Raw genomic sequence first — 27,678 nt, 5'->3', positions numbered from 1 at the left:
AGATAAGACTCTGTTGTTTCCATATGATTACAAGATACAACATCTCTGAGGAAGATACATGGACTGAGGAGAACGGAAATGACAGCCTCTGCAAAGGGGGAGCTGGAATTGCTTCTGTGATTATACAGCAAGTTACCCATGTTGGATACTGAATGGGGGTATGACTTGTCAGAAAGATCATATGCATCAATCAATGCTGCAGAAGTGCTTGTGAAGCTGCAGGGAATCAGAAGTAGGTTGGGCCCCTGGCAATCCAAGTTGATAAATGAGAAGTTTGATCTTGTACCAGTTAACATAGGCAGTGAATACTCTGAAAGGCTGGTTCCCTAAACTGTAGTAACCCCCTCTCATCAGGAAACAAGCACCAAGAAATTATGCTCCAAACAACAACTGCCTGTCCTTTATCTACTTCTTTTGGGTTGAAGTGGTAGAATAGATGGTTGCCACACACATCAGATGCCCAGTCTGAGGTCTAAACTTGTGTATGGGACTGAGATTGAATTTGTAGCCATGGTTGATGATATCTAATTCTGAGGACTGAGAAAGGCAGACTTAGCTAAACCCATGGTCACTGCTGATCATGATAGGTTCCTGAGTTCAGTGCATCCTCTCTGGAACCTATCAGGTATCAACATCACTCACTCTCACTTGACACAACATTGTCTAACACATCCACATACAAATAATAATGGATGCTCAATGCATAGTCAATGTTGTCAAATGTCCCTGCAGGGTGAATGTTTGATAAACAGGCTATCTGGCAGCAACCTGAGGAGGCCCTCTTTGCAGATTATATCCACTTCATCTCAGGAAGTGGGGGCCCATGGAGAAGGGCTTCCAAAGAAGATCCCAAAGCATGGACAACATGTTGATACTGAAGTAGGTGATCCTCCAGATATCTAGACCTCAAGCTCTGAGGTGACTATTACACACAGGGAGAATGTGGGGATACACTTCCCACAATTTCATATAAGGGTATTTCAGGGTTGGGCTGTGGGTGAAGTGGAACAACTACCAGTTTGGGGCAAGTAAACTACAAGCAACTCCCTGTTTGGGTGGTGGTTGTGTTCTGACACACCGAGTGCTTTGATGGGGTAAATAAGTAAATAACTTTTGTACTAGCCGTTGGCCATGACAAATCTGAATAAAAAATAAATATATGTAAAGGGATGCTGCACCACAAATAATAGTGTCTATTTAGATCTCTGTTTCTCTTACAATTCAATGCTATTTTGTCCAGGGTCGTCTTTCTGATCTTTTTGGCCACCAGAGCAAAAAGGGCTACTTTGTGAGTCATTGAAATGTTTACATTGCTAAGAAGTCATAGGATCTTCTCTGCTGGGGAGAGACATCTTTCCTGTACAGGTGGTAGGGTGAGAAATTGCCTCTGGGGTCCAGTGTATAGTGGGCAGTATAGTAAATAGTGTGAGATGTCCTCCACCTGTGGTCGTCCACATATACAGAGTGTCTTCACTCTGTTGTATTGTCCATCCAGGCAGCTCAGTAAAAGAGAATCTTAATGAGGCTGGACAGAGATTTGACAGATAACTGGCTCTAAAATGGACATTTTTTAGAAGGGTGTGTGCACAAGCCCGCCCTGCCCCATTCTGCCCCCTTCCAGAGATGAAAACAAAGCACATGTCAATGATCGCACATGTGCCGAACGCATGCAGCCAGGGAGCTAGCTACTTGTATTTAAACATTTGCACAGAATAATTAGTGGGCAAATCTAGCAAAGCACAGAACAAGTCTACTTTGGGCTAAGAAAAGGGACAGGAATTTTGTGGATAATTACCTTAGGTAATGCATACTTTGGCAATTTCATCTGTACAAATTCATTCCGAAGGTGAGACACATAATAGTTTGTTTGATTTACTGATGATGTCTGTGAAAGAGAAAAGGTTGGTGCCGTTTTATAGTGGGTATCATCAGTTTCTAACTATTAAAGAAACAAAGCTCATTACTGATGATTAAAACTAGAAATTTCAATGTCACTATATAGCATCTCAACATAATGCTGGTATAGTGTAGAGGTACAAATCAAGAAGCTCTCAGTTCAAATCTTGCTTCCACCATGAATTCACTTGGTGGCCTCAAAAGAGACTCTCACTCTGAAGACAAATTCTCCTTTCCATATGAAATTTGACCTGCTGAGTAGAGAGGCAGTGACTTTTCAAAAGTGGGGACTTGAAATGTGAATTGCTCCACTTGAAGGAGGCCTCAAATATCAGGGACTAGCTGGATGAAGAGGCATGGTGGGAGGCACCAGCTGGGGAGTCCACTAGGGAGGCCCACTAGGGCTCTGAGAAGGAAGGCTTAGAGCCCAGAGGGTGGACAAGTCAGAGGATGAAGCGGAGCAGAAGGGTTGGAGGCTGCAGAAGCAACAGGCTTGAGTGAGAGCAAAGAAAGCAATGCAGACTCAGGACACGGAGCAGAGGAGGAGGGGCCAGAGGCTGCAGTTGCATCCACAGAGCTTGTTTTTCCTGCTGTAGTAAGCTCCCGTCCCCCCCTATCTCCAAGGTCAAGGAGAGCTTTGCGTTTGCATAACAACGAGCACAGGTGGCCCCTCCCCAACATAGGTTAAGGCTGCTTGGGAGAGCTGGTGGGGAGACTTAGTAAGAAGTAGAAGGCAACAGTCATGGCAACTGTTTCATGGGGGCCAATCTTGTTTGTGGGCATTGCTGCCTGGTATGCTGTTTTCTTGAATAAAGAGCTAACACTTCTGCTTGTCTCTGCATCTTAAGCGCTGACCTGCATCTGAACCAACCCTGACACCAGGTCAACTTGGTTCAAACCCCATCCTAGCTTGGCCTGACTCAAATTGCTACTCTCGTGTATGCCCCCCCCCCCCGTCTTCCACCCTTTGTTACCTTGTCCCTAACCTGAAAAAGCCTTATTTTGGAGGGCGGTGCAACAGACAATGCAGGGACCTCTCATCAACTGCAAGTGACCCCTTGACTGAAGACCTTATAAAAGGGGCAAAAGAAGCTGCATGTTGATGTATTAGCACTTTTGCCTGTCATAGATCTTCAAAGAAACAGAATGGGTTATGTGGCCATTTAAAAGATGTTCCTTATAATAAATTTCCGTTTTGGTTCTGATGGTCCTTATGTCACGTAGGCTACGAACCGAAAATTTCTGGCCAGTAAGCCCCACACTGTGGGAGCAAATATGCTAAGGGTTGCATTAAAACTTTTGTAACTTACCTTCCATGAGTGGCATTACCTGAAGGAATATGTAGTCATCCTGCACTGTCAATGAGTTTTTGTCAATGCTATCAATGAAGAGGGCTCTCGGTGTTTTATCTGAACAGTTCTGAATTTGACAGGCCATGTAGCGAAAGCCTAGAGAGGGCAGGAAACATTTAGGCACCATGCAAATAAATAACAGATGCGCTATTTTAAACTGCTAACATTCTTTTCCTGAAGCAGTTTGACCTGTTGTGAAAATGCACATGCCACAAAAGGTTTGCCCAACAAATCTATCACCCAGAAGCTAGTGATATATAAATGTGGGTGGGGATCCTCCTTCAGAAGTCAGGGATTCTGGGGGATGGATGGGAGCCCCTTAGAACTGCTTTGCTGCCTGACTTCTTTGACAGCTGCTTTTCTCCTTTTAAAGCAGTTTGCCAGTTGTGAGGCAAACTACCCATGACACTGAATCACATAACTTTAAACTGGGTGGATCTTTTTTACAAATGCAAGTAGAAGCTGTGGTGTGTCCGCAGGACTAAAAGGGTCAGTAGACGTAAACCCTTTCCCTGCTGTGCAGACTAGAGAAACCACACACACCCGTGGCTGCCATTTGCATAGGGTGGGAATCTCCCACCAATGAAGACTTCCCTCACAATGCAAATAGCAGCCTGGTGGCCAGGGGATTTTTGCTGATCACAGCAGCTCCAGAAAGGTTAAAATTACCTCCCCAGTTGTAGTATTGAGCCTGGATTAGCATTATGTGTAGTATGGCCTACATCTTCTGGAGGTGGTTGGTACTGAGTAGCAGCAGTGGAAGGCCACTCTTCCTTTCTTGGAGCAATGGGTGAGGGGACAGTCAGCTCCTGAAGCATATTCTGCTTGAATTCGTTGTTCTAAGCACTGGTAGAAGGAAGCAACTCTTTCTCAGGTCTCCAAATAGCCCAAGAAGGACACTATCCACATATTATTTCAGCACATGAACTTGACCTTAGCTCAGCATTCACTCAAAATTAGGATTACATGTTCATTATTAAAAGCAAGACCAGATCGCCATCTTTATAGCCTTTTCAATGAAGCAGGGTATGGTGGCTTGACTTTAACTCAGAAAGAACTTCAAATTCATCCTATAGTTCTACATTACAGTAATGTAGAAACATTCCTAACAAAGAGGTCTTGCACACTTCTTGGGTGGCTGGCAACGTTAGTATACTTAATGGAGCTCATCTTTGCTGGGCTGGACTGCTTGGTTGAAACTTCCATCAGCCTAATTTTCATTTGCGTATCCTCACCTGTAGTTGTGTACAAAGAAGGCCTGCACTGTAAACTCTGTGCCTCACACTATATATATTTGCCATGTGAGCTAGTATATCTGCAGCCAAGGATTTGACTTATCTCATCTGAAAAGCCGCAACCATCAACGCAGGTTCACAATGACAATGACAGGTCATCCAGCCATTGCAGTAGCAAGGCAACAGAGATAAAATAGTCCTGCTGAATACATATAAGTAAAACAAATTTATGATATATGAAAAGTGTGTTTCTAAATAAAACAAAGCAGGAAATGGGGATCATCTCCCCAATGCCTACCTCCTCTGGGATCTTGGACTTCCATGTGAACCAAATTAGGGTCTTCATCAACTCCATCAACTGCCCTGGGAGCATAATGAAACCAAAACTTATCTCAGGACAGCTATAGACCTTGGGTACTTACTTACTTACTTACTTACTTACTTATATTTATGCCCTGCCCTTCCTCCCCAAGGAGCTCAGGGCAGCAGGTAAACAGAAGGATTTATATGCAACTTCTCACAACATCAAGCAAAACATAATTTTTCTGCCTCCTGATTTTTGTATAATATCTCAAAAAATGTAAAAGGTAAAAAACACAAAAATAGGAGTCCAGAGTATCCCTAAAACTCCACTGTAGGTTACATGCAAGCAACACATACATTCCCATAGTGCACACAAGCAAAAATATGCATTCCCATATAATACACAGGCAGTTCAGGGCAGTCAAGCCCCATCCCTTCACTATGACATAATTAACTGTTGGTTTCAATCATAGCAGATAGCAAGACAAACAACGTAGGTGTTAGTGGAAGCTGAACCACAGCGGAAAAGAAATAGGCTCTGAAATAAAGCTTGTTGCTGCAGCCTCTGTGTGGCCTTCTCTTCATGACACTTATTCTTTCCTTTCTACATAATCCTTCCTTTTCTAAAAAGTAATTGTATTTGTTTTCAAAGTAACAAAAGCAGGAAATAAATTTGAAAGCAACACACCATTATTTCTAATAGTCATGTCTGATTATTTTCAGAAAGTGTAACCATTACAAAATTCAGATCAATGTGCTGAATACGATGTCTAAATCTCTTAATGCCCTTGGCTCAGTCCACCTTATGGAGAATTGTCTGGAAAGCTTCTGCTCTCTTTGTCAGGGTAGATCTGCAGCAAGGAAGATTTCCTAGAGAAGCCTGCCAGGCAGCAGGTTACACCCAGTGCTTCATGAGAAGCATTTCAGTTCTACAACAGGACTTGCCCTTTCTCTCCTCTGCTCCCCCTCCCTCGCAAAACATCTGGAGCAGATTTTGAGGGCGTTATGGGGGAAAGAAGAGTAGGGGGAAGCACTGGTGGGTGAGCAGAAGTCTGGTGCATGAGCTGAATGGCAGCATTGGAAACAAACCAATTGTTTCTATTCTACAATTTTTTGAGTTCTTATTTGAACATGGTGAGTCTGCTTTTAGTTATGATGTTCTGCTTTTGTTATTCCTGTCTGGGTGTTCGTAGGCTGTCTCATTTCTTATTTCTTTGTATACCTATTTTTTCACTCTTGCATACCATTGTGGGTATTTCTAATGGGAAGTTAACTAATTTTAATAAACAAACAAACAAACAAACAAACAAACAAACTCAATAGCATATCAAATTAATAGATGTACATACAATCCTCCCTAAAGTCTTGAGGAAATTAAGGGTGTTAAAGAAAAATCTAAAATACCATTTTTGTGGTGGGACCATTTGTTCCCATTTCATGCAGCAGGCTTTGTTGGATAATTGGGTTGCCTCCAAAACCCACATTTAGCCACCAAGGCTGTATTATACCCAAAACAACCCTTAAGAGACTCTGGCCAACTTTTTCCTGCCTCTAGTCAACACTTGAATCCTAGCAGTGTGAGCAAATTCAGTTCTTGTGCAGATTTAGTTCTTGTAAACTCTTCTAAATTCATGCTGCACAAATGAAGCTTTCTAACCAGACAGAATCTGTCATATCTGTGTAATTATTATTTTCTAATTACCCCCCTCCCACAGGGCATTCACTCTTATGTATCTGATCCAAGAGATTTCATAAATGTCATCCTTTGAATAACAACCTAAAACCCTCACTAACATCACAGATGGCCCTAGAGAATTTTCTCCCATTTGTCCTTCTGCACCAAGCTAACGTTGAGCTTACCCAAACACATAAATGGAGTCAAGATTTATTATTCGCAGTGTTGATTGACAAGTAAACCACTGCTCGATCATCCAGTCAAAACAGCATTATTCATAAGTACAATAAAACAACTAGCTCAATAGATGTTGTTGTTGCTGCTACATACTGTTCTATTGGGGATTATTTTTATATATAAAAAAAGTGTACTGAATAAGCAGTCTGCTCTAATTAGCATGAAAGGCTAATGTCTTCTGGCACTTTGAGTTACTTGGAGAGAAAGAAAATAACTTGATCTTCACAACAGAGTATGTTTAATTTATGGGCTCTGGGTTTTTTTTACTAAATAGGCTTGCTTATGACATTTCTATCCTGCATTCCACACTGTGCATTTTCTTTACTTTTATTTTAATTATTTATCTCTATAAAGAACACAGAAGAACAAAGGCAAATGAGGTATAAGCAGAATAGAAAGCTATACAGATGTACAATGTTTTGAATAATATTAAAGACTGAAAGCTGTACATCAAAGAACATACAAAGTCAATACAAAGGTGGAGTAATTTAAAAGACTACATTTCAAAAAAGTTAATCATTTGAAGACTTCCAGCCTAATTTTATTTCAGATATATATCATTAATATTTTCATAGAATCATGAAATCAAACTCTATTCCTATAAATCTTTATTGCCACTTAATGTAGGTAGCCACAGGCTTCCAACCAATCAGTGCTTCCTGATACTTCAACATTTTGAGTATCATGGTTGGTTTTATCATTTAATTATTACAATGCCTACCCCTACCCTTCCAGGGCAGCAAACACCAAAGTGGTAAAATAATACAATTTACTACTACAACAAATATTTTAATATATCTTTAAAAATGTAGAATTCAATTCCAATCTGTTGCCTCCAAGGATGTGGACAGGCTGCTTGGACGAGTGAAACCAACCACCTGTCTCTTGCCCCTTACAGTTCCAGATGAACCACTACACCAATATATTCACTTCTTCAGACCGACTTACTATTTACTTTAATCCCTCATGGCTATTCCTTGATCATAGTGATCAGTTCCAGTCTTTCCAACATAAGTTCAAATTTTGTTCTGCGGTCTTTTGTGAAGATGATCCACTGCAAATTCAGCCAGTCTCAAAGTCACCTAGCACAACTCAGGCGATCTCTTTTCCTCCATTTCTCTAATGGAGAAATTATATGCCATTGTTATTTGCTTTGCTTTCACATTCCAAACACTTTCCTCACTTTTTAATCCTCATTTGGGGGTGGGGGGCGGGCAGTAAAATAAAGCCTTGGCAATTTCCAAGTAAAACATCAAAAAATATGGCCCACTGCCTCTAATTCCAGTTAACAGCAGGAGTTGTCCTTTCAAGTCATTGAAATTTCGAATAAATACCTTCATAGTCCCAATCCTCTGAGCCGGCAGCTGATTTGCTTGTGGCATCCCTTCAATATGTTGCCCAGAGAGCGCCTTTTAAACTTTTATTCAAGTTAGCCAAAACTCGAAGAGGAGATCTACCACGCACTGAGGCAGACAATGGAGAAGCTCTCACCCAGCACTTCCCCCTGCCTGCTCCCGCAGGGACAAACCCAGGCACCACGGGCACCTGCAGGTATCTTAGTCTCCCCAATTCCTATTGAGGAAGTTCAGGGGGCTTTATGGCCTCATTACCCTCCTCCTTTTTGTCCAAGCCTCTCTTCAGCCCTGGAGGACTGGAACGATCCGTCATCATCAGTTGAGGCAGAAGTGGAAACCAGTTAGTTTCTACACACACCAATACACTGCTCTCCATCCCACATCCGGGCAAGCAAGAAGCATCATCGGAGTTCGTTCCAGCCAGGCAAAACCACTCAGGGTGGAAAGAAGGGCCCATGACGGGGCATGGGCCAAACAGAGGGCCAAACAGAGAAGTCAAGAGGGTTCCTGGGCCTGAGCATCCCCACTTCTGCCATATACCAAAAGCTTTTTGCCTTAGGGCACATGTGATAGAAGTCTCACTTATTATTATTTTTTTACAAAGCCAGCAGTGGTCACCTCCAACTTTGCACACAATATTATTTTTCCCAGGAGACCTGTGTCCTGATATATGTTTTTGTGTGTTCTATACTTCCCACATTCATTTTTCATCAATTAATTTGCTGTATGACTCCTCCTTACAAGAATGGTAGTTTGTTTGGGTTTTGTCACATAAAACGTAAAAGTAGTGATTCAAGGAATTATACTGAAATAACTGGATCAGATTGCGGAATCAAATATATAAAATATAAATATATTATCTATTATCTAGTGTTTAGTGGAGCTGAGGAAGTTTCTCAATTACCTTTGACACAGGGCTCAGATCTGCAGGCGCAAAATTTTCTGCTTTGTTGCAACGAATTGGAAAGCCTTTGGAATATGTGAGTTCTTTGTCTAAATCAGAGCTCACATGCTGCTACCAAATCAGTGGATGAGGGTGACATCATTGAAGAGTGGGCCATTGAAGAAGCAGGACTAGTTGTATCTATTTGTTCTACCATGTCTACAGAAACCAGAGGTCACTCAATTGTATTAGGTTTCCAGAAGTTGCTGGACTGCCAGTTCCCTGAATTCCTGAAGACTGACCATGCTGGCTGGGGCTAATGGGAGCTGGAGTCCAATAATATGGAGGGCCAAGGATTCCCCGGCCCTGGAGTAGGATAGTTTTCATCAAACCACACTAACAAACCAACAAAAGATCTGCCTTAACTCTAATTTCTGGAGACCAACATTATGTTTCTTACCAAAATATATGGTCTTTTGACACATGATCCTGCAGGAGTGTCCATTTTGTCCCCAAATCAAGAGATGCATAAAGCTTAAAATATAATAAAAGCAGAACATGTTAGTACAGTTTTTATTTAATCCTTCTTACAAAGTACAATAAGCACAGGCAAATGAATTTTCAAGGCTGGAAGTAATATGCGAGTGAGCTGTCCAGGTGATCAAATTACTGGCTGCCATCCCTTAGTTCATTTCAATTTGTTTAAATATCAACAAAGCATGACCAAAAAGGAAGCAACATTCAGATTCATATAATTAATCATAGCATAACAGAATGGTTCACACATGTACATTCATTGTCATGACTTTCATATACCTAATATCACTTCGTTACTGGCTGGTGTCATCTCAAACCCAATGCTGTTCAATGGACTCTGTTCAGTTATTCAGCTGTGAAACACTAACTGTTGAAGAATAGTATGATATGGATGTGTGTAGGGTACAGCCTACACTGAATGACCTGAATAATAATTTTCCATTGCTAAATAATGTCAACCTTATCTGAATGCTATTCCTCTAAAGTGGTTAGAACTTATTTTGGTATAACATCTCAGAAATGTCAAAATACCGCTTGTCCCTTCTTACCTGTCCCTCCTTGGTGTAGGCAAGCACTTTATCCTCCTGCTTTGGATGAAAAATCAGGGTTTCCACAAAGAAATTAATAGGCTGCTTTTGAAAAGTTGCTCCTTCATCTGTGCTAATAAAAAGACTCTGATCCAGGTCATTATGGGAAGAACTTACAAGAATTATCTACAAAAGAAAAGAACAGCAGATTAGCCAGACTCTTGTACTTCCTACAGGAAGCTTTTTCATCTTATTAAAAGGCAAATAAATGTAGGAGCAGAAAATAGGCACAGATGTACTGAGCTGATTCAGCTCAATCTTCCTTCCAACTGGTCCAGAAACCAAAAGAGGAACTATATCAGCCATTTAATGATAATCCCTTTAGGACAGGTCATATAAGCTACAATTATAACCATTGGTTTTATGCCACTTCAACTCCCATGGCTTTTCCTAAAAAAACAACCTAGGATTTGTAGGACGATGGTGTAGGAATTCTGTATTTAGGATCCCCTATGCTACTTCTCCATAGAACTACAATTCCCAGGATCCCCTGAAGACGAGAAGGGACTTTTATAGCACAATCGTATAAATGTTAACTCAAAAGAAAGTTCCATTTTGTTCTACGGTGCTAATTCCCTAGTGGGGTTGCAGGCTAGAACAAGAATTATCCTCATGCTTTATCAGTGATCATATCACAACTGGCACAAGATGTTTGGAAGGAGGCAGCAAAATACGGGGGACAAGGACTGCAGTTGGAAGGAGGAGGGGATAATAAAATGTTGGAAACAACTAATCTTCCTAATACTACCATTAATGCTGCAAAGCTGCTTCCTAAGACAGCATTTTCCTTACTGAGCGATACAATACATTTTAAAATGACAATTCTTTGCCCATGTGCTCATAATCTAAAAAATGCCAACATGTACATGGTAAATCTCTAGCGGTGGTGAGAGTCAGCAGTCAATTATTTGTCTAGATCACAATTCACTGCAAACTGCATAAAGAAACTAACTGAATTCTGCAAGAGGAATTGTCTCATGCAGGCATCCTGTTGGAGCCACACTGCAGTAACTTTCACGGTTCCCACTGGCAGACCTATTCAGGCATTTATAATTTTCATGTGCTAACAGCCAAGCAGCAATGTCCTGGGGGACCCTGAAGCAGGGGAGGCCCCCTATGTCTAGCCTTCATCCTCAAACCCACTGAGTGCTGTAAAAGGTGACCTGCCAGCTGGGCTGGGGCTTGGCAGCTCAGCCAGCCTGCTCCCCCTCACCTGCCAGTTTGCACACATCCCAGATGACAATCCACTCCAGATTTTGCTTGGAACTATACTGAATCCACTAAGGCAGATCCAGAATTAGCTGTTTTCAACTCAAGAGTGAGTAACAGTGTCACTCACTGTCCACAAGTGACATTTCAGAGGAGACTGAAAGGCTGTTGTGCCATGGATTATGAAATAACACGGTGAAACACGGTGAAGTGAACAAATTAGTTCAAGATACATTCTGTGTGTAAGCAAAACCACTGAAGACTTCTCCCTCCTCACAGAGCCAAAGGTCAGATGATCACATCATTGTGCAGCGTGGCTGCGGCTGAAAAATCCCTGCAGGGGTGCGGAGCTGCAGGCAACATAGGTAGCAAAATATCCATACTTGTTTGAGGGGAGGGGGCCATGGCTGCAACCCCTATGGCTGAATGCACTAGCTTAGAGATGCCCCAAGTGATTCTCTGGCATGTGGACTGTGGGTCCAAACAGGTGTGATGTAAGCATGCAAATGCCCACACCGGCTGTTGTTTATTTTAGCAATAGCAAGCTGCAGGGACATTCAATCAGGATCGGGACTGCAGCACACAGAGAGGGGGGACAGGTTAACCATTTCACGCATGCAACAGTCCCAACATGCTTGTCTCCTGGAGCTAATACAGGAGTAGGCAACCTAAGGCCCATGGGCCACAAGCAGCCCATGGGGGTCGTTTAACCGGCCCACGAGCCGCCCCCAAACCGAGCCGCCCGCGCTAAACCTGCGTGGCATGGGGACTCGCTTCTGCGGCACTAGAAATTGCATCTGCGCAGACACAGACACCGGAAATTGCAGGTGTGTGCGCGTGCAATGCAGCCCACAGAGGGATCTCTGCTGGAATGAACCAGCCCAGGCGAGGTAAACCTTGCTGACCCCTGAGCTAATAGAAGCTTCTGGAGGAAGGGTTTTTGGCAGGACTGTAGAGGGAGGTAAGAGTTAACTCCATTACCACAAAGCTGAGGTTCCAATCCCTCTTGGGGCCTCAGAAAGAGAGAGCTGCTATTGTTGCGTGTCGAGGTCCCCAAGCCACCCCCCAATAACTCATCACACATCCATTTTGGTTTGGGTTTTTGGCACTATTTTGGCCACAACTTTATTTAAATACATCCAAGTGAGTGGTTGCTTAGGCATTGGTTCCGACTTTCTGTCCTTGCCCAGGGGACAGGACTGACTTCCGGATTCCAGCAGAAGCCAGTCAGGGAGACAAATTTTGGGGAGAAAATGAAGCTGGGCCTCAGTCCCTCACTTCTCCCCTCATGCCCCCTGGGGCTTGCACGGCCCACGTCCGATGCCAGGGACAAGGACGAAAGGGATGGCAAGCCCCTGAATTCCTTAACGGAATTCCCTTTCCGCACCACCATTGGAGGGGTAGGCACTTACCCCTCCACCAACCAATCTGAACCAATGCCTAACCGCCAACCTTACAAGTTGTGACAATTTGCTACGCAGTAGGTAAAAACCAAATGGCAACAGCCAATCAGCCAAATGGACAAATTCCTACCAGGCTCCTGCCTCAAAGCAGACGACCCCATGACAGGCATAGCAAGGTCAAGCGAACAACCACCCCCCCCAATACAGGGAGGGTGGGCGGGTGATCCAGTGCAAGCAGCCAAGAGGACGCCCAAAGTTGGGCGACCAGTATTTAAAACCTCTGACCCCTCCTTCAAAATTGGCAACAAGCAGTTCTCCCCAGTGACCTGATTAACCAATTCACTGCCTGGGTCCCTATACAAATCCACCCAGCAACAATGGGGTGGCTTGTATCCCCCACCGCAACACACACACTCTGCTAGGGAGAACATGTTTTATAAGAAAAAATCAGGCATGTTAAATGCGTTTGCACATTCGACATCATGCCTTTTCAGTCAGATGTTATGAATGTTAAGCGCTACATACGGCAAGGGGCCAACAGTATGGCAAAGAAGCATTTTGCTGCCGTTCATGCTACAGCAATAAGAGCAACAATGAAATCAGACCAGAGTCGGCTAGTGCTACAACTTCAGGATACCTGCAAAGGATACTCTGAAAATACCTAGTGTTCATTATCAGGGCTTACCTTGAGCCTGAACTACAATATAAAGAGGAAAAGACTAAAATTGATTTTGGATTAAATAGGAGATCAACTTGGGAGGGGGTGGAATCCTAATATGAATTACCATAACTAGCTCACTATCTGGCAATTTGCCATTTCTCAATTTCCTTTCATTATTTGTAACATTAGAATATTGCATTATCTCTAATGTTGCAGTAATCAGTAAGATGAAGATTGTAAAACGCTGTGCAAATTACACATGATCCAACACGATTCATAACAACACAATTGTGCTGTTCTGTTCCAAATTCATGTGCTGCACAGAGGGATCCTCAGTTTGCGTGCTTCCATCAGCCTCTGATAGTGGGAGAAAAGATTTCCAGAAGCAGCAAAGAACAGAGTAAACTGGGCTCACTCTAGAAGACAATTACAGTGGTACCTTAGTTCTCAATCGTAATCTGCTCCGGAAGTCCATTTGACTTCCAAAACGTTCGAAAACCAAGGCGCAGCTTCTGACTGGCTGCAGAAGTTTCCTGCACTCAAGCATAAGCCGCATCGGACATTCAGCTTCCAAAAAACATTCGAAAACCAGAACTCTTACTTCCGGGTTTTCGGCGTTTGGGAGCCAATTTGTTCGTCAACTAGGCCATTCAAGAACCAAGGTTCCACTGTTGTTATTCATTGAGTTCATTTTCTATCCCACCAATTCCCAAGAGTTGCAGCCTAGTAACAACAGTTTAGGAGGGAAATATAATGAAAGCAGAATGCTCAATTAACAAGCAAATCATGCAGAAATTAAATTATACCCCATGTCTGCTCAACACAGGCTTAAATAGAAAGACTATAAGCACTGCCTGGTGGTATTCAGACTGCATGCATTCCAGTGCTCTACTCCATGTGGGAGTGGACTGAGCCCCGCAAAGAAGCAGCTATGCTACAGGGTGAGTCCTTTAAAAGAGGCTCTGGATACAGAGTACACATGTTCCACGGGGCTTCTTTTAAAAGACTCACCCTGTACATTTAGAAGCTATACAAAAGAGGAACTGGCAACCAAGCACAGGAGCCAACTCCTAGGGCCTGAGTAGTCTTTAGACACCCCAAAAAAATATTTGAGGGGGCTACCCCCCCAAAAAAAAGTTGATGGGCATTGCCATTCAAATAGTGTGTGTGTGCCACATCATGTGATTGATTATGCGGGGCGGGGCTTACCTGGGCCTATTACTCAAGTTGGCACCCCTGCAACCAAGCAACTCCTAACTATTCTGACACGTGGGCCACTGCTCCTGGAAAAACCAGTCACAGATAAATTTCCAGAGCCTCATTGACAGTCTGTAGTCTGGCAGCAAAGCCAGATAAGTTTTTTGATGCTTTACATCTCTTTCCAATGAAATGTTCATGTACCACCAAAAGAAATGTGCATGAAATGAAAATGCGGCATATCAAAACATGAAGAAAGAAATCTATAATGTTTAGAGATTCCTGTCCACAACCTTTTGACACACCAAAAACATACCAACCTTGCTTGCACCTATACAACAAACTGCCAAGGACATTTGTAATACAACAGAAAGAGGAGTAACTTGTCAGATTTGTAATAATATAAAATTCTCCTCCTGCTAACCAGGTTTCTGGGATAAGAAATGTACCAATATACAGTGGCGTTCTGCTCTTCATATATTAGTAGCCAGTTTTTTCTTTCAGATTTCTCCATGTGATTGTGTAAGTGGGTAACAGGTACATGGAGAAGGTCTAGGGTGAGTCAGGGCTCATTCACACTTCCGCTTGTCTTGTGCCAAATGATTTTGTCTTTGCCCTATCGCTTTCCCCTGGAAAACCTGCTCTTTAGTGCTAAATCAGAACAAACAGCAATCTGAGACAAACCTGGTTGCCATTTGTTCTGATTCAGCACTAAACCATGGGTTTCCCCAGGGGAAAGCAGCAGGCAAATCGGAGGTGGGATGAGTCTGTACATGCAGCCCTCATCCCTGCCACACTCACCTCAGCCATTGTGATCACAGAAATGGCTGTTGACTTCCTGCATACACATCCAGTGTACACTAGTCTCTCTACATGGCAGTGCACCCGTGTATATAATCGTACGGAGGAGTCTGTTCACTCCATTACTCATTAAAAACATGAATTTAGGTAAATTGATCTCAGTTGACATATGCTATTCTATGTGCTACCTGGAGATGGCAGCATTAAATTTCTCTCTGTATTGTTCTAGCCTCTATCCCATACTATTATGCAATTTCACATTCCAGAAGTACTCTGCTGTGGTTTTTAATAACTACGTGAAAGAAATATCGTGCAACTGCTGTTAATTTGGGAGCGTTAACAAATTATGAACTTATTTTTGTACACTGTCAGCATATGTTCTGTGTAACAGGTGGTATGAAGAAATGTCTTTTAATAATAATAATAAAAAAAACCATAAAACGTAATGCAACAGAATTTACACCTTCTAGTTTTTGGCTACTGGAAAATTCACATTGCATGCATATTAATTTTGTGCGCCTCCTTGGATAAGACGCTGCAGGTATGATTCCATGTGAACAGTATTTATCTATACCAGGGACGTCCAACTCCTGATAGACTGCGATTTACTCACAGTATAAAAAAACTGGCAGTGATCTACCCATTGTCGTAAAAAGACTGGCAGTGATCCACCCCAAGTTGTGGAGCTTGAGCTTTTTTTAGGAAGCCAAATTTGGTGGGGTTTTTTTGGGTTTTTTTCTTTTCCTTTTTTGCTTTTTTGTAAGGAGATCGCTGAGGAGCTAGAGGTCAACCAGGATCTACCACGCGATGTACCAGTAGATCACGATCTACCTGTTGGACATGCCTGATCTATACCAAAATGACTAAAAGTTTTGTCTGTTTGCCTCATACCATTAGTGGGTGTGGGAGTAGGAAAGCCAGCTGTGAGAAGGCAGGGGGCAGAAGAGTCGCCATCCCCACCTGCTCCACCAAATGGGACTGGCCTCCGCATCCGCTCACCATGGCCATGGCAAATCAAGGGCCCCCTCCCTTGCACAATGCACAATTCAAGGACCAGACATGCCTTATGGGGAGGGGGAGCTGAATGGAACCAGAACAAAGAATCCATTGTGAGGTCTGCATTTTAGAAGAATGCAAGCAACAGGGACAAGAAAATGTTAGAAGGAAGCAATTACTTATTTTAAAGTTCCCCAAACAAGTCATGCCAGATGAATCTCATGTCTCTTTTTGATAAGAGTTACAAGCTTGGTGGAACAAGCAGGTGAACGCTGTGGATGTAATGTACTTTTGTACATAGAGATGTCAGAAATGAGATCTGGAGATTTGGTCGAATTTAAAATTGTCATTAATGGGCCAGATTTCTGTGGTTAAGATGTAAGTATTGCCAAAGATGTTGTTTCTGTTTCAAGCCCTCCCAATTATTGGCAATGTGAAACGTTTTAAAGAATGGCAGAAAGTTTTATCTAGATTTATCTGGCAGGGGAAAAAACCCAGAATTAAATATAAATTATTAACAGATTCTAAAGAAAGAGGGGGGTTTTCCCTGCCAGATTTGAAGATTTATTTTGAATCTGCAGCCTTTTGTTGGGTCAAGGAATGGATACAACTAGATAATGCAGATGTTTTAGACTTGGAGGAATTTGACAATGTGTTTGGATGGCATGCTTATCTATGGTATGACAAGATAAAGGCCCATAATGGTTTTAAAAATCATGTAATTAGAAAATGTTTATATAACATTTGGATAAAATATAAAGATCTTTTAGAAAGGAAAACACCCATATGGCTTTCGCCAATGGAGGCAAAGGCCCAGAAAAAGTTAAATATGGAAACTAATTGGTTGAGATAATCTTTTTATAAAAGTTATTTCCATACAGACTGGGTAAATTTAACATTTATAGAGTAATTTGCTTGCCTTCATGTAACATCAGACAGATTCGATTAGATGCTTCCGGGTTTTACTTTGTGTGTGAAAACATCACATTCAAACTCATTGATTTAAATGGAAGGGAGTTATGCTGGCACTTAGTTTGATTTGAAATCAATGGGACTTAAAAGTGCTTAACTTTGGCTGGATTGTGGCCAAAGTAATTACTGTAATTAGCAATGCTTATGGCAGCCTCTAAGTAATAGCCCCGGGTGCATGTGCCACTGTGGCATCGAACATCATTTCTGTAAAGAGAAGAAGATGACAACAGGGTAGGAAGGTCATGGCTGGTCTACAAAATTACGACTGATCAAAGTGCCCCAGGCACATCATGTCATGACAACTCACATCAATTGTTCGTTCATTTGTTCATAGAAAGCAGTCACTGAAAACAATAATGCAAAAATTCAGAAGGTAAGAAAAAGAATGTAGGTTACATTGTCACATTTGGTAGCTTCCTTTTCATACAAAATACATGGAGATGGATGCTAGAAAAATCTTTATGCAGTGGTACCTCGGGTTACAAACACCTCGGGTTACAGACACTTTGGGTTACAGACTCCGCTAAACCGGAAGTAGTACCTCAGGTTAAGAACTTTACCTCAGGATGAGAACAGAAATTGCGCGGTGGCAGCGGGAGACCCCATTAGCTAAAGTGGTAGCTCAGGTTAAGAACGGTTTCAGGTTAAGAACGGACCTCCGGAACGAATTAAGTTTGTAACCAGAGGTACCACTGTAGTTAATAGAAGAGTAAGAAGCAAGCTTATTTATATCGGGAAAAAGAAGAAGTATCACAAATAAGCTTAATAAAAGAGCATCTTCAAAAATTATGCTGAAACCATGCTTACATTTCAAAATGTGCAAGCAAAGGATCAATCTCCTCCGCCCCCCGAAAGTATTTATAATGAAAAGGTTGATTTCTTATATATTTTACTGCCTGCCTTAGTAGCATCCTAGCAAGATCTAGCTATACATAACTTCCAACTGCATTTGCAAACATCAGTTGAATGCCAAATACAACAGTAAGAATGCTGGCAAGATTCAAACTATCAGACAAAACACAAAAGCAGTTTCAATTCAGTTGTTTCTGGGCCCAATGCAAAGTGCTGCTTTCAACCTTTAAAGGCTTAAACCAGGGGCAGGCAACCTAAGGCCTGGGGACCCGGATGCGGCCCAATCGCCTTCTCAATCCGGCCCATGGATGGTCCAGAATTCAGCATGTTTTTACATGAGGAGAATGTGTGCTTTTATTTAAAATGCATCTCTGGGTTATTTTTGGGGCATAGGAATTCGTTCATTATTTTTTTCAAAATATAGTCCGTCCCACCACGTGGTCTGAGGGACGGTGGACCGGCCCACGGCTGAAGAAGTTTGCTGGCCCCTGGCTTAAAGCGTTCCAGAGCAGGATATATAAAGGCCCACCTTCTCCACATGAGTCCACCCACATGCTTGGATCATCGGGGAGGTCTGCTCCACGCCCCACGGCCCTCCGAGGCAGAGAGAAAGCGGTGGCACCCGGGCTCTGAACCTTTCTGCCTATTCTTTTTCTTTTTCTTTCTTTTTTTTGGCAGATTGCTTGAAGACTGCTGTTGCTGTTTCTGTTTTTGTTTTATTGGTAGATTTTTTTATGGTGATTGTCGGCTACTTTGAAAGTCTCAGGAAGGGCAGAAAAAACTGGTATTTTAAGTATTCCAATTAACAAATAATTATTACCCAGGTAAATGAAAACTGTATTTTTGTGTTAATTAATGTGTTAATACAACATTCAGTTACACACACTGTCATTCAAAATATTGATTGTGATTGACAATCAAATGTTCGTAGCTGAATAGACTAATCTCAATTTCTATTTTAACCTTGGCATTCATCCAAAGGCTTTGACGGGGCAAAGGTGGCATCACATTGAAGGCTAAAATTGCTCAAGACAAATAAAGTCAATTTGCACCTATGGCAAATTGTTCCATACCACCTCTCAACCCCTACTGGTTGTTTTGAATATTTGGCTTAAAGGATGTACAACTATCTCCAAGAGCTAAACAGTATTCCCTTTATCACTGCTTATGTCAATACACCTTGCATCAGGCTTATCTTTTCCTGTCCTCTACACAACTGTGTCATCTGGTGAAAAGAGAAAAACGTGAATGGGTTGCCTCCTCAACCCCACCCCCTCCTAGGCCTCTAAATAAACGGGGCACTGGAAGCACCTGTTACTATGGAGTTCTGGATCTAGGGGTCTATTACATGCGTTGGGCTAATAGATCTCAAGGTTCTAGGGAAGAAAACGAAGTAGATCCTACAAGTCTGACACCTGCCCATCACTGCAGACAAAACTCAGCTGGAATAGTCTGCCTTGGTACAAAGAAGGTTCCTGTGTTTCACTAGGCTTGAGAAATACAGTACTGCCACTCTTCCATAAGCCCTGGAAGAATTATGGCTTGAAGAGATACAACAACAAACCACCATTTTATCATAACAGCATATGGGAACATCTTCACGTTGCAACAATACGGCCATCTGCTACCTTCAATTTAATAACAGGTTCTATTATAAGGGCAAGGATAAATGTGCTTATCTATATTAGGGTGACTTCAAGTGACTGAGTGTTATACACAAAAATAGTGTTTTTTATTTAGGCACGGAAAGGGAAATTAGAGGAAACATTTTATGCAGATTCCCTTCAAAAGCTGTGCCAAAGGGAATGTTTATATTCTCATTCTCTTTTCTGGTTTTTTGTTTTTAACTCTCAGACATATACGCCCAGGGAACTGACTGTAGCAATAACTGAGTATTGTTGAAACTGTTGAAACATAAATGTGACAGTCTAGTTTTCACCTCTGGAGCATCTTCCAGATAAATAGCCCAACCTGAAGATCAGCCTTTTGTTATTTTAAAAAACAGAAAACAAAAGAAATCAATTTCCCACTTGAAAGGCTGCCAGGTTGACATTTTAGAAGAATAGTTAATGAGGGAGCCCTATTAGAAGTAAATGAAAATTTCCATATTAGGTAGAATGCAATCAACTTTTTGAGTCCTGTAATGCAGTAGTACAATAAACATTCTTGGTCCTATTTGCATTTACACAGTGGAAATGAACGAGGGGCATGTTATGAACTGTACTTTGTGGCAACTGAGAGTAAGGGGAACTGACTTTTCGGTGGCACAGGAGCACTCAAGTGTGCAACAATGCTGTGACAAGATACATTGGCTAAGAAAACTGGCTACTGGAGAATGTGATTTTGAACAGGGAATTGCAGGGAACTGCACTGCTCCTCAACTTCAAATCCCCCGTGCCAGATGTTTCTGCTCTTGCAGGGCTCCCTTGCAAACATGCACACTATGTAGGGCTGTCTTTGGGAAGTGACCCAATGCTTATTTGGAGGAGCAAATCTACAGTTCCCTTGAACATTTGTGGCAGCTGTGGCCATTACTGTCATGGAGGGCAGTGACCAGGGTCGGCCCACCCATGAGGCAAAGCGAGGCAACTGCCTCAGGCAGCAGGATCACAGGGGCAGCAGATCTGGCCTCCAAGGAATCCATTGCCTGCTGCAGCTGCTGCAGTAGCACTGATGGCTGCGGTGCCCTTCCTGGAGCCCAGATCTGCCTCCTCCTCAGCAGCAGCCTCCAACGCCACCTGGGCGTTTGTGGGTGTGGCACCACCATTTTGTGGTTCGCCTTAGGTGCCAAAATGCCTTGGGCTGACTTGGGCAATGACTATGCCTTGCAGAAAAAGGAAGCAGTGGGTGAGATAAAACTCTATGGAATGTCCTAGGAGACAATCCCCTGGTGCTGTGGAAGTATCGTTTGGGGGTGGCCTGGTGCTTCTTTTGGGGTGCAAAGCTACAGTCCTCTAATTCATAGCAGCAGGCTGAAGTCATCAAGCACTGAAGTGCTCAAGAACAACAATCTTTATCCCAGCAAACAATAATGCATATTGAAGGGGAGAAGTGATTGCAATGTACGATATGGGGTATTATAATTCATATTTTCTGGTGTAGGATCAAATAAACTATTGAGGCTATTAGTTTGGCTCTTTGTCGCATAAGGAACTGGGCACCAACTTTAGTATCACTGAAAATATGTAAGACAGTGAAAACTGCAAGATTACCACCTATCTTCCAACTACTGAGGTATAAATCTTGCAAAAAACCAAAACAAAAAACCACATACAATTCAACTTTATCCAGCACCAATTGGTACCAATTCACCATTTTTAGTGGTGTGGCTCATATACTGTAAAGGCATAATGCTTGAACAGATCATGTATTGAAGATCCACTCCACACTGGACCTATATTACCCAAAGGTTTGGAATCTTTTTTCCTGATTTTCCAGGGCTAGTCCTGGAATTACGAAAGCCATCTTGGCCTCTGAATTGATCCCAGAATGTCCCTATTTCCCTGTTAGTGCTGCTGCTGCTGCTGCCAAGCTCAGGATGAGCCGACGCTTATCAGTTGGGTGAGTTGGGCTGAGAAAAGTCCCTATTTTCAGCTGAGGAATGTTGCAGGGTTCAGTTTCCTGGCACAGGGATTCTGTTCTTGCATGCCTGGGAACACCCACAAGTGCCATTAAAATTCTATATTTATAAAAGGGATTCTAAGAGAATCATAGAATCTTAGAGCTGGAAGGTACCCAAGTGTCATCTAGTCCAACCCCACACAATGCAGGAATCTCAGCTAAAGCATCCATGACAGTTGGCCATCCAACCTCTGCTTCAAAACAAACCTCCAAGGAAGGAGAGTCCACAACTTCCTGAGGGAGACCGTTACACTGTCAAGCAGCTCTTACTGTCAGAAAGTTTTTCCTAGTATTTAGTTGGAATCTCCTTTCTTGTAATTTGAAGCCATTGGTTTGAGTCCTACCCTCCAAAGCAGGAGAAAACAAGCTTGTTCCCTCTTCCATGTGATGCCCCTTGAGATATTTCAATATGGCTATTGTATCTCTTTTCAATCTTGTCTTTTCCAGGCGAAACATACCCAGCTTCCAAAATCACTTTGGCAAATGCACATATTCAATGTCTTTGCCCTTTACTCCACTGCAGTTGCACCACCGGTTTAGTTTTACAAGAAACAGATGGTTTCCTTCCATATGAAATGAAGCCCTTGCAACAACTTTACAATATACCGTATTTTTCGCTCTATAACACGCACCTGACAATAACACGCACGTAGTTTTTAGAGGAGGAAAACAAGAAAAAAATATTCTAAACGAAACAGTGGATGTATGATTTTTGTGGTTCATGCTGTGGCCACAGACATGTGATTTGACGGTGAGTTTGGGGTAGCCCAATGCAAAAATCCTGAGGATCCATGTGGATCCATGCTTTGTAACCACGTTTTTGTGCCATTGCGGCCCCATGAAACAGTGGGTGCGTGTGTGTTTTTTGGTGCATGCTGTAGCCATGGACATGCTATGTGATCTGATGGTGAATTTGGGGTGACCCAGTGCAAAATTCCTGAGGATCCATGTGGATCCATGCTTTGTAACCACGTTTTAAGTGGGGAGGGAAGGAAAAGCACTCAAGGGACAAGCAGCACGCGTGGGGTGTGTGGAGAAGGATGCTGCTAATAATGCAGAAGAGGGGTATAAGAGAAGAAGGAACACGCGTGGGGTGGGTGGAGAAGGATGCTACTAATAATGCAGAAGAGGGGTATAAGGGAAGAAGGTTCCTCTCCTCTCCCACTTTGCTCCTTTAAAACAAGTAGGCTCTGCTTCTCTCCCTCCTCCCCGGCTCGGCTCGCTGAAAAGCTTTGCTGCTGAGTGGGGAGGAGAGAGGGACAGAGAGCATGGTTGATTTAAAGCAGCCAACCAGACAGGAGCTGCTTACACCTGTGTAAGCGGCTCCTCTCCCGCTTTGCTGTTTCAAAGTGAGCCACGGAGGAGAGAAGGAAGGGGAACCATGGATCCTCTGCTCACGACTGCAGCAGATCGCCCCGCCATCCGTAGGCATTCGCTCCATAACACGCACAGACAATTCCCCTTACTTTCTAGGAGAAAAAAAGTGAGTGTTATGGAGAGAAAAATACGGTACTTTTGAACAGGAGTGCCATCAGGATTTTGTGTGCCTATGTGAATTGGGATTTCTGCTGCATTCACAAAACACACAAATTTGCATGAAACTTGCATATACGTTGTTATGTGGATACTTGTGCCCTTTTGCGATGGAGGTGAAAGATGCAAAAATAAATCAAAGACCACACAGAAGCAATAAGAGGTCTGACAAACAGAATATCAACGTGATGCTTTCCCCACGATAGTATTTCCAGACCAGAAAATATTTACCCTGTTACAGGTTTTTGTTTTTAATATATTTTAAAACATATCATCAAGTTGCCCAAATGTTTTCTTGGTTTTACTCCAACTTGAGTTCTTTACATGACTTAGAATTGGCACTGGGGGAGAATGGGGCTCTTGGGCAGACAGAAATTACTTTCCCTCAGTGTAAACCATGTAAATAACTTAATCTCTTAAAATAACCAATTTTGTCATCCTTTCTGCTTGAAATCTGGCATCCTCAAACTTACGTCTTCTATACTGCCAAGTTTCAAATTGATCCATTGAACCATTTTGAACCGTATGACCTACTTAACCACCACCACCCACCAATTTCCCGTTCAGCCAACTCATTCTTAAACACAGGGCCATGGCTGGAAGTAACAAGCATTCTGAATAATGGATTCCTCAGCTAGTTTTCTCCCCATCTAAACCCTTTCCTTGCTGGAGACAACTGGTTCCCCAGCAGCATACGGCATATAGTAAATATTACCAAAGTAATAAATCTTTGGCAGATGATTACTTTGAGAATTTTGGAAGAGGGAGAGAGAGAGAGAGAGAGAGAGAGAGAGAGAGAGAGAGACCGAGACCTTATAGATTCCACACACACCCTCCCAAAATGTGGTTGTTTATACCAACTTTGTGTGCTTATAGTGACAAAACTATGGGAGCTGGCAGGATTGCCTTATGTTCATATTAATTTCCTGACTGATGCAAGAGCTCAGGTTTTAAAAGTTACATACCCCTGAGGAGAAATCCAATTTGACAATAAAATCCTTGTCTTCCAGAGGAGTATAATATGGAATTCAGTTAAATGTTCTACTTGCTTTCCATATACAATTGTATTAAGTCACCCATATCATGTTCCATGATACTATTTTGGAAATGTTAAGGTTTCCTTCCCCTGGATTATAAGCATTTTGAAATCCTAAGTGGCATATCATAGCTCTCAATACTCTTTGTTGTAGGATTGGAACTCCCCCTTTATCCCTCTAAAGCATTGCTTAAGTCAAAATTGCCTTTGGGGATTGATCTGAATTGAATTTGGGAATGTAAATCAGATCATCACCTTTGGTTGGCAGAGTCTTACATCTCTCCAGCTATTATAGGTTTGACAGGCAGCAGAGTCCAATTTGCTATAATTATTTGCCTTTTGAGAAATCATAGTCTTTTCTCCTTCACACAAAAATGAGAATATACTGTGAATTTGGCATGGAAGAAAACGTAGGGCAACACACGAAAAGATGAACAGAGAAGAGGGCATTGTGGTCAAGATGAGAGAGTGCAATGCACAAGATACATTTGGGGGTTTATATTTCTTTTTACAGCAAGAGATGACCTGTTGTATAGCCGACAACTTCTGGCCAGGAAACTTACTAGTCACAGCACTGCAGGTGTGCAGCTTTGAGAAAGACAGCGCATAACAAGAATCAGGATCAGAAACCTCTACAATACTTTAGTACTAAGTATATTCATGGCACAAAACCTCTGAAAGTGCTAACACAGACTCGCCAACTGATCTTCTGAACACATTCTGCCAGTAACGTGTTAAATTTTTCAATACTTTGGGGAAGCAGATCTTTTAGGTGCAGGAAAAAAAAAAGAAGAACTGCGGGCCTTAGCACATCATGCATTTTTAATAATCAGAAAATGTGCTTGGGGGAGAATGACCACAGCTGACAGGCTGAACCCACAGGAGTAGCACATTTCTCACAAACCCCCTGGAAAAGAACAGTGTCTCACTTCTATAAAAAATACAATAGATGGGCAAACCACTGGTAACAGAAAAGGAGCATGTCTAGCTACCGATTTCAGTGCTGCCTAGTGACCTTTCAACAACACTGACTTTCCAACATTTTAGTTGGAAGCAAGTTCATATCCAATTTTTCACTAGTTTGGAAAATTTGGTAAAACCGAAAAGTCTCATGGTGTCACACATGCCTGGCAGGATGTGGCTAATATCACAGGCACGTCTGACATCATGGCAGTGTTCAATTTTACCAAATTTTAAAATTAATGAAACCTTGGAAATTAGATTTTGAAAGGTGGTTGCATTTCATATTCATATATTGGTTTGAAAAATGAAAATAAGACAATTTACATTAAAAAGCAAATGGAACCAAATTTCTCCCCCTTTGGTACCAGAGCTATATGGAGAGAAAGAACTTGAAAGAAAGCAATCACATCTCTATCAACAATGCACAAAGAGAACTGCAACCTATTTGGTATTCAAATATGTAAGCCATGCTTTTTGCTAACTTCTCAGCAATGTTTTCTTACCTTGCTGAGATCAGAAAACGTCTAAGTGCTTATTCAGACATTCAAAATTTGCTCCATGCAACCTGTCCAAAGCTATCTGTGGTCACACATGGAGAATGCAATGTGTGGATCAGCCTTTCTCCAAACCTGTGACTTCTAGTCAGCTAGAAATGGATGGCAGTCAGCTAAGTTGTACTCAGAGTAGACCCATTGAAATTGATGGACATAACTTAGTCACGTTCATTCATTTCAGTTCGTCCCCTTGAGTAACAGCTAAGACTGCTGGGCTCTCTCCCACCCCCCAATCTGTATATATTCATGTCAGGTTGCTTGAGCTACAGTCATGGAAGAGCCATGTTGCACATTATATTGCAAATTCAACTGACATCCCTGGGGACAACTGAGATGCTTCATGTGGAGCCAGGCTGGATCTTAGGAACGAGTGAGTCCCTGGCTCTTAGCAACCTACTGTAAACTCAGTCAGAAATAAGGATGAAAGTTAGCATTGCCATTGTGAGTGTTATCAATTTGCTTTCCGTTGCAACACGAAATTGGGGCTTGCTGTCCTGAGGTTTTCTACAGAAGCTAGGCTCCCTAGTCAGAGCAGAAGACTAATAGAAAAGACAACCAGGCAAAAATCCATAAGCAAAGTGGGCTGTTAAGCCTTTGATCGTTTATTAGTCGTGACAAAGATTCAACCTCTCTAAAAGCAAAGAAAGGAGAACCTAAAGGATGTTCTGCCTTCTGAAGGTTTACATTTCCCACAAAACAATAAGCAAAGCATCTGTGGCACAGAAAACATCAAAGGTGCATCACAAAATTAGAAGGGGTTACAGCAAGTCAGACAGGTCAATATCACAATGCGTCAAACCAAACATTTTGTCTTACACCTTTCCAGACAGAATTTGCATGAAACATTCTAAACAGTTACATTCAAATAACAACATGAGCAATCAACAGGATTGGTACATCCTGTTCATTGGAAAGTCTGGGCAATCACTGCCATACACCACCTCAATCATCTCCATCAAGAACCATTGTGCTGGAGAAACCCTGCCCAGATCCTTCCCCTGACAAGCTGCAGCCTACATGACAACAACAACAACAAACAACAACAACAACAACAATTGATACCCCGCAAATCTGGCTGGGTTTCCCCAGCCACTCTGGGCAGCTTTCAGTACATATGAAAACATAATAAAACATCAAATGTTAAAAATTTCTCTATATAGGGCTGTCTTCAAAGGTCTTCTAAAAGTTGTGTAGCTCTTTATCTCCTTGACATCTGATGGGAGGGTGTTCCAAAGGGAGGGTGCCACTGCCAAGAAGGCCCTCTGCCTGGTTCCCTTCTTGCAGTGAGGGAACCGCCAGAAAACCCTTGGAGGTGGAATTCAGTGTCTGGGCTGAAGATGGTCCTTCAGGTTTACTGGGTCGAGGCTGTTTAGGGCTTTAAAGGTCAGCACCAACACTTTGAATTGTGCTTGGAAATGAACTGGGAATCTTACACTTAGGGGATTATGGCAGCAGAGGTTTCCCAGAATACAAGTGTGTGTGGGTAATTTTGGAGGTTTATGTTATAGAATAAATCATTTACAAAACATTCATATATACAAACTTTCTGTAGCAAAACAAGCTTGATTAATTGCTTCAGTTTAAATAGATAAGAGTGGCCCCTATCCCGTGCTGCTTGCGACAATTGCACAGTGGGGTGTTTCATTCATTGAAACCTGTGGCATTGCCTGCTACTACCATAGAGTGGCCACTAGGGGTGCTGTGGTGTAACAACTTTGACAGCACAAGTTTTGACAACTTGACACTTAAATTTTTTAAGACCTCACAGGTGTGAGCCTTTATTAGAGAAATCTGCTTAGGTTTTCGGGAATCTGTTTGGG

At 42.3% G+C, this 27,678-nt stretch overlaps 1 protein-coding gene and 1 long non-coding RNA gene across 3 annotated transcripts in view; one reads left to right on the top strand and one right to left on the bottom strand.

The window, feature by feature from the left end:
• SORCS2 (sortilin related VPS10 domain containing receptor 2) overlaps positions 1-27,678 on the bottom strand; it is a gene marked incomplete at its 5' end in the record, with an annotated part of 136,868 nt that overhangs the window by 64,702 nt on the left and 44,488 nt on the right. The window contains 5 exons of the mRNA XM_081015136.1: positions 1,796-1,885; positions 3,226-3,344; positions 4,782-4,846; positions 9,397-9,470; positions 10,022-10,186. Of these exons, the coding sequence (XP_080871262.1) occupies positions 1,796-1,885; positions 3,226-3,344; positions 4,782-4,846; positions 9,397-9,470; positions 10,022-10,186 (513 nt within the window). The remainder of the gene's footprint in view (positions 1-1,795; positions 1,886-3,225; positions 3,345-4,781; positions 4,847-9,396; positions 9,471-10,021; positions 10,187-27,678) is intronic.
• On the top strand, positions 16,466-25,724 carry LOC308481066. Of its 2 annotated transcripts, XR_013988438.1 has the most exons (4): positions 16,466-16,705; positions 18,576-18,975; positions 21,590-21,712; positions 24,856-25,724. It is a non-coding gene; the product is annotated as an uncharacterized lncRNA (long non-coding RNA). The 2 variants fall into 2 exon arrangements; XR_013988439.1 differs by lacking the exons at positions 21,590-21,712; positions 24,856-25,724 and adding an exon at positions 22,220-22,372.

This window comes from Podarcis pityusensis, assembly GCF_964106645.2.
Source record: "Podarcis pityusensis genome assembly, chromosome: 7".
Classification (NCBI taxonomy): domain Eukaryota; kingdom Metazoa; phylum Chordata; class Lepidosauria; order Squamata; family Lacertidae; genus Podarcis; species Podarcis pityusensis.
This window is presented reverse-complemented; position numbering and strand designations above follow the sequence as displayed.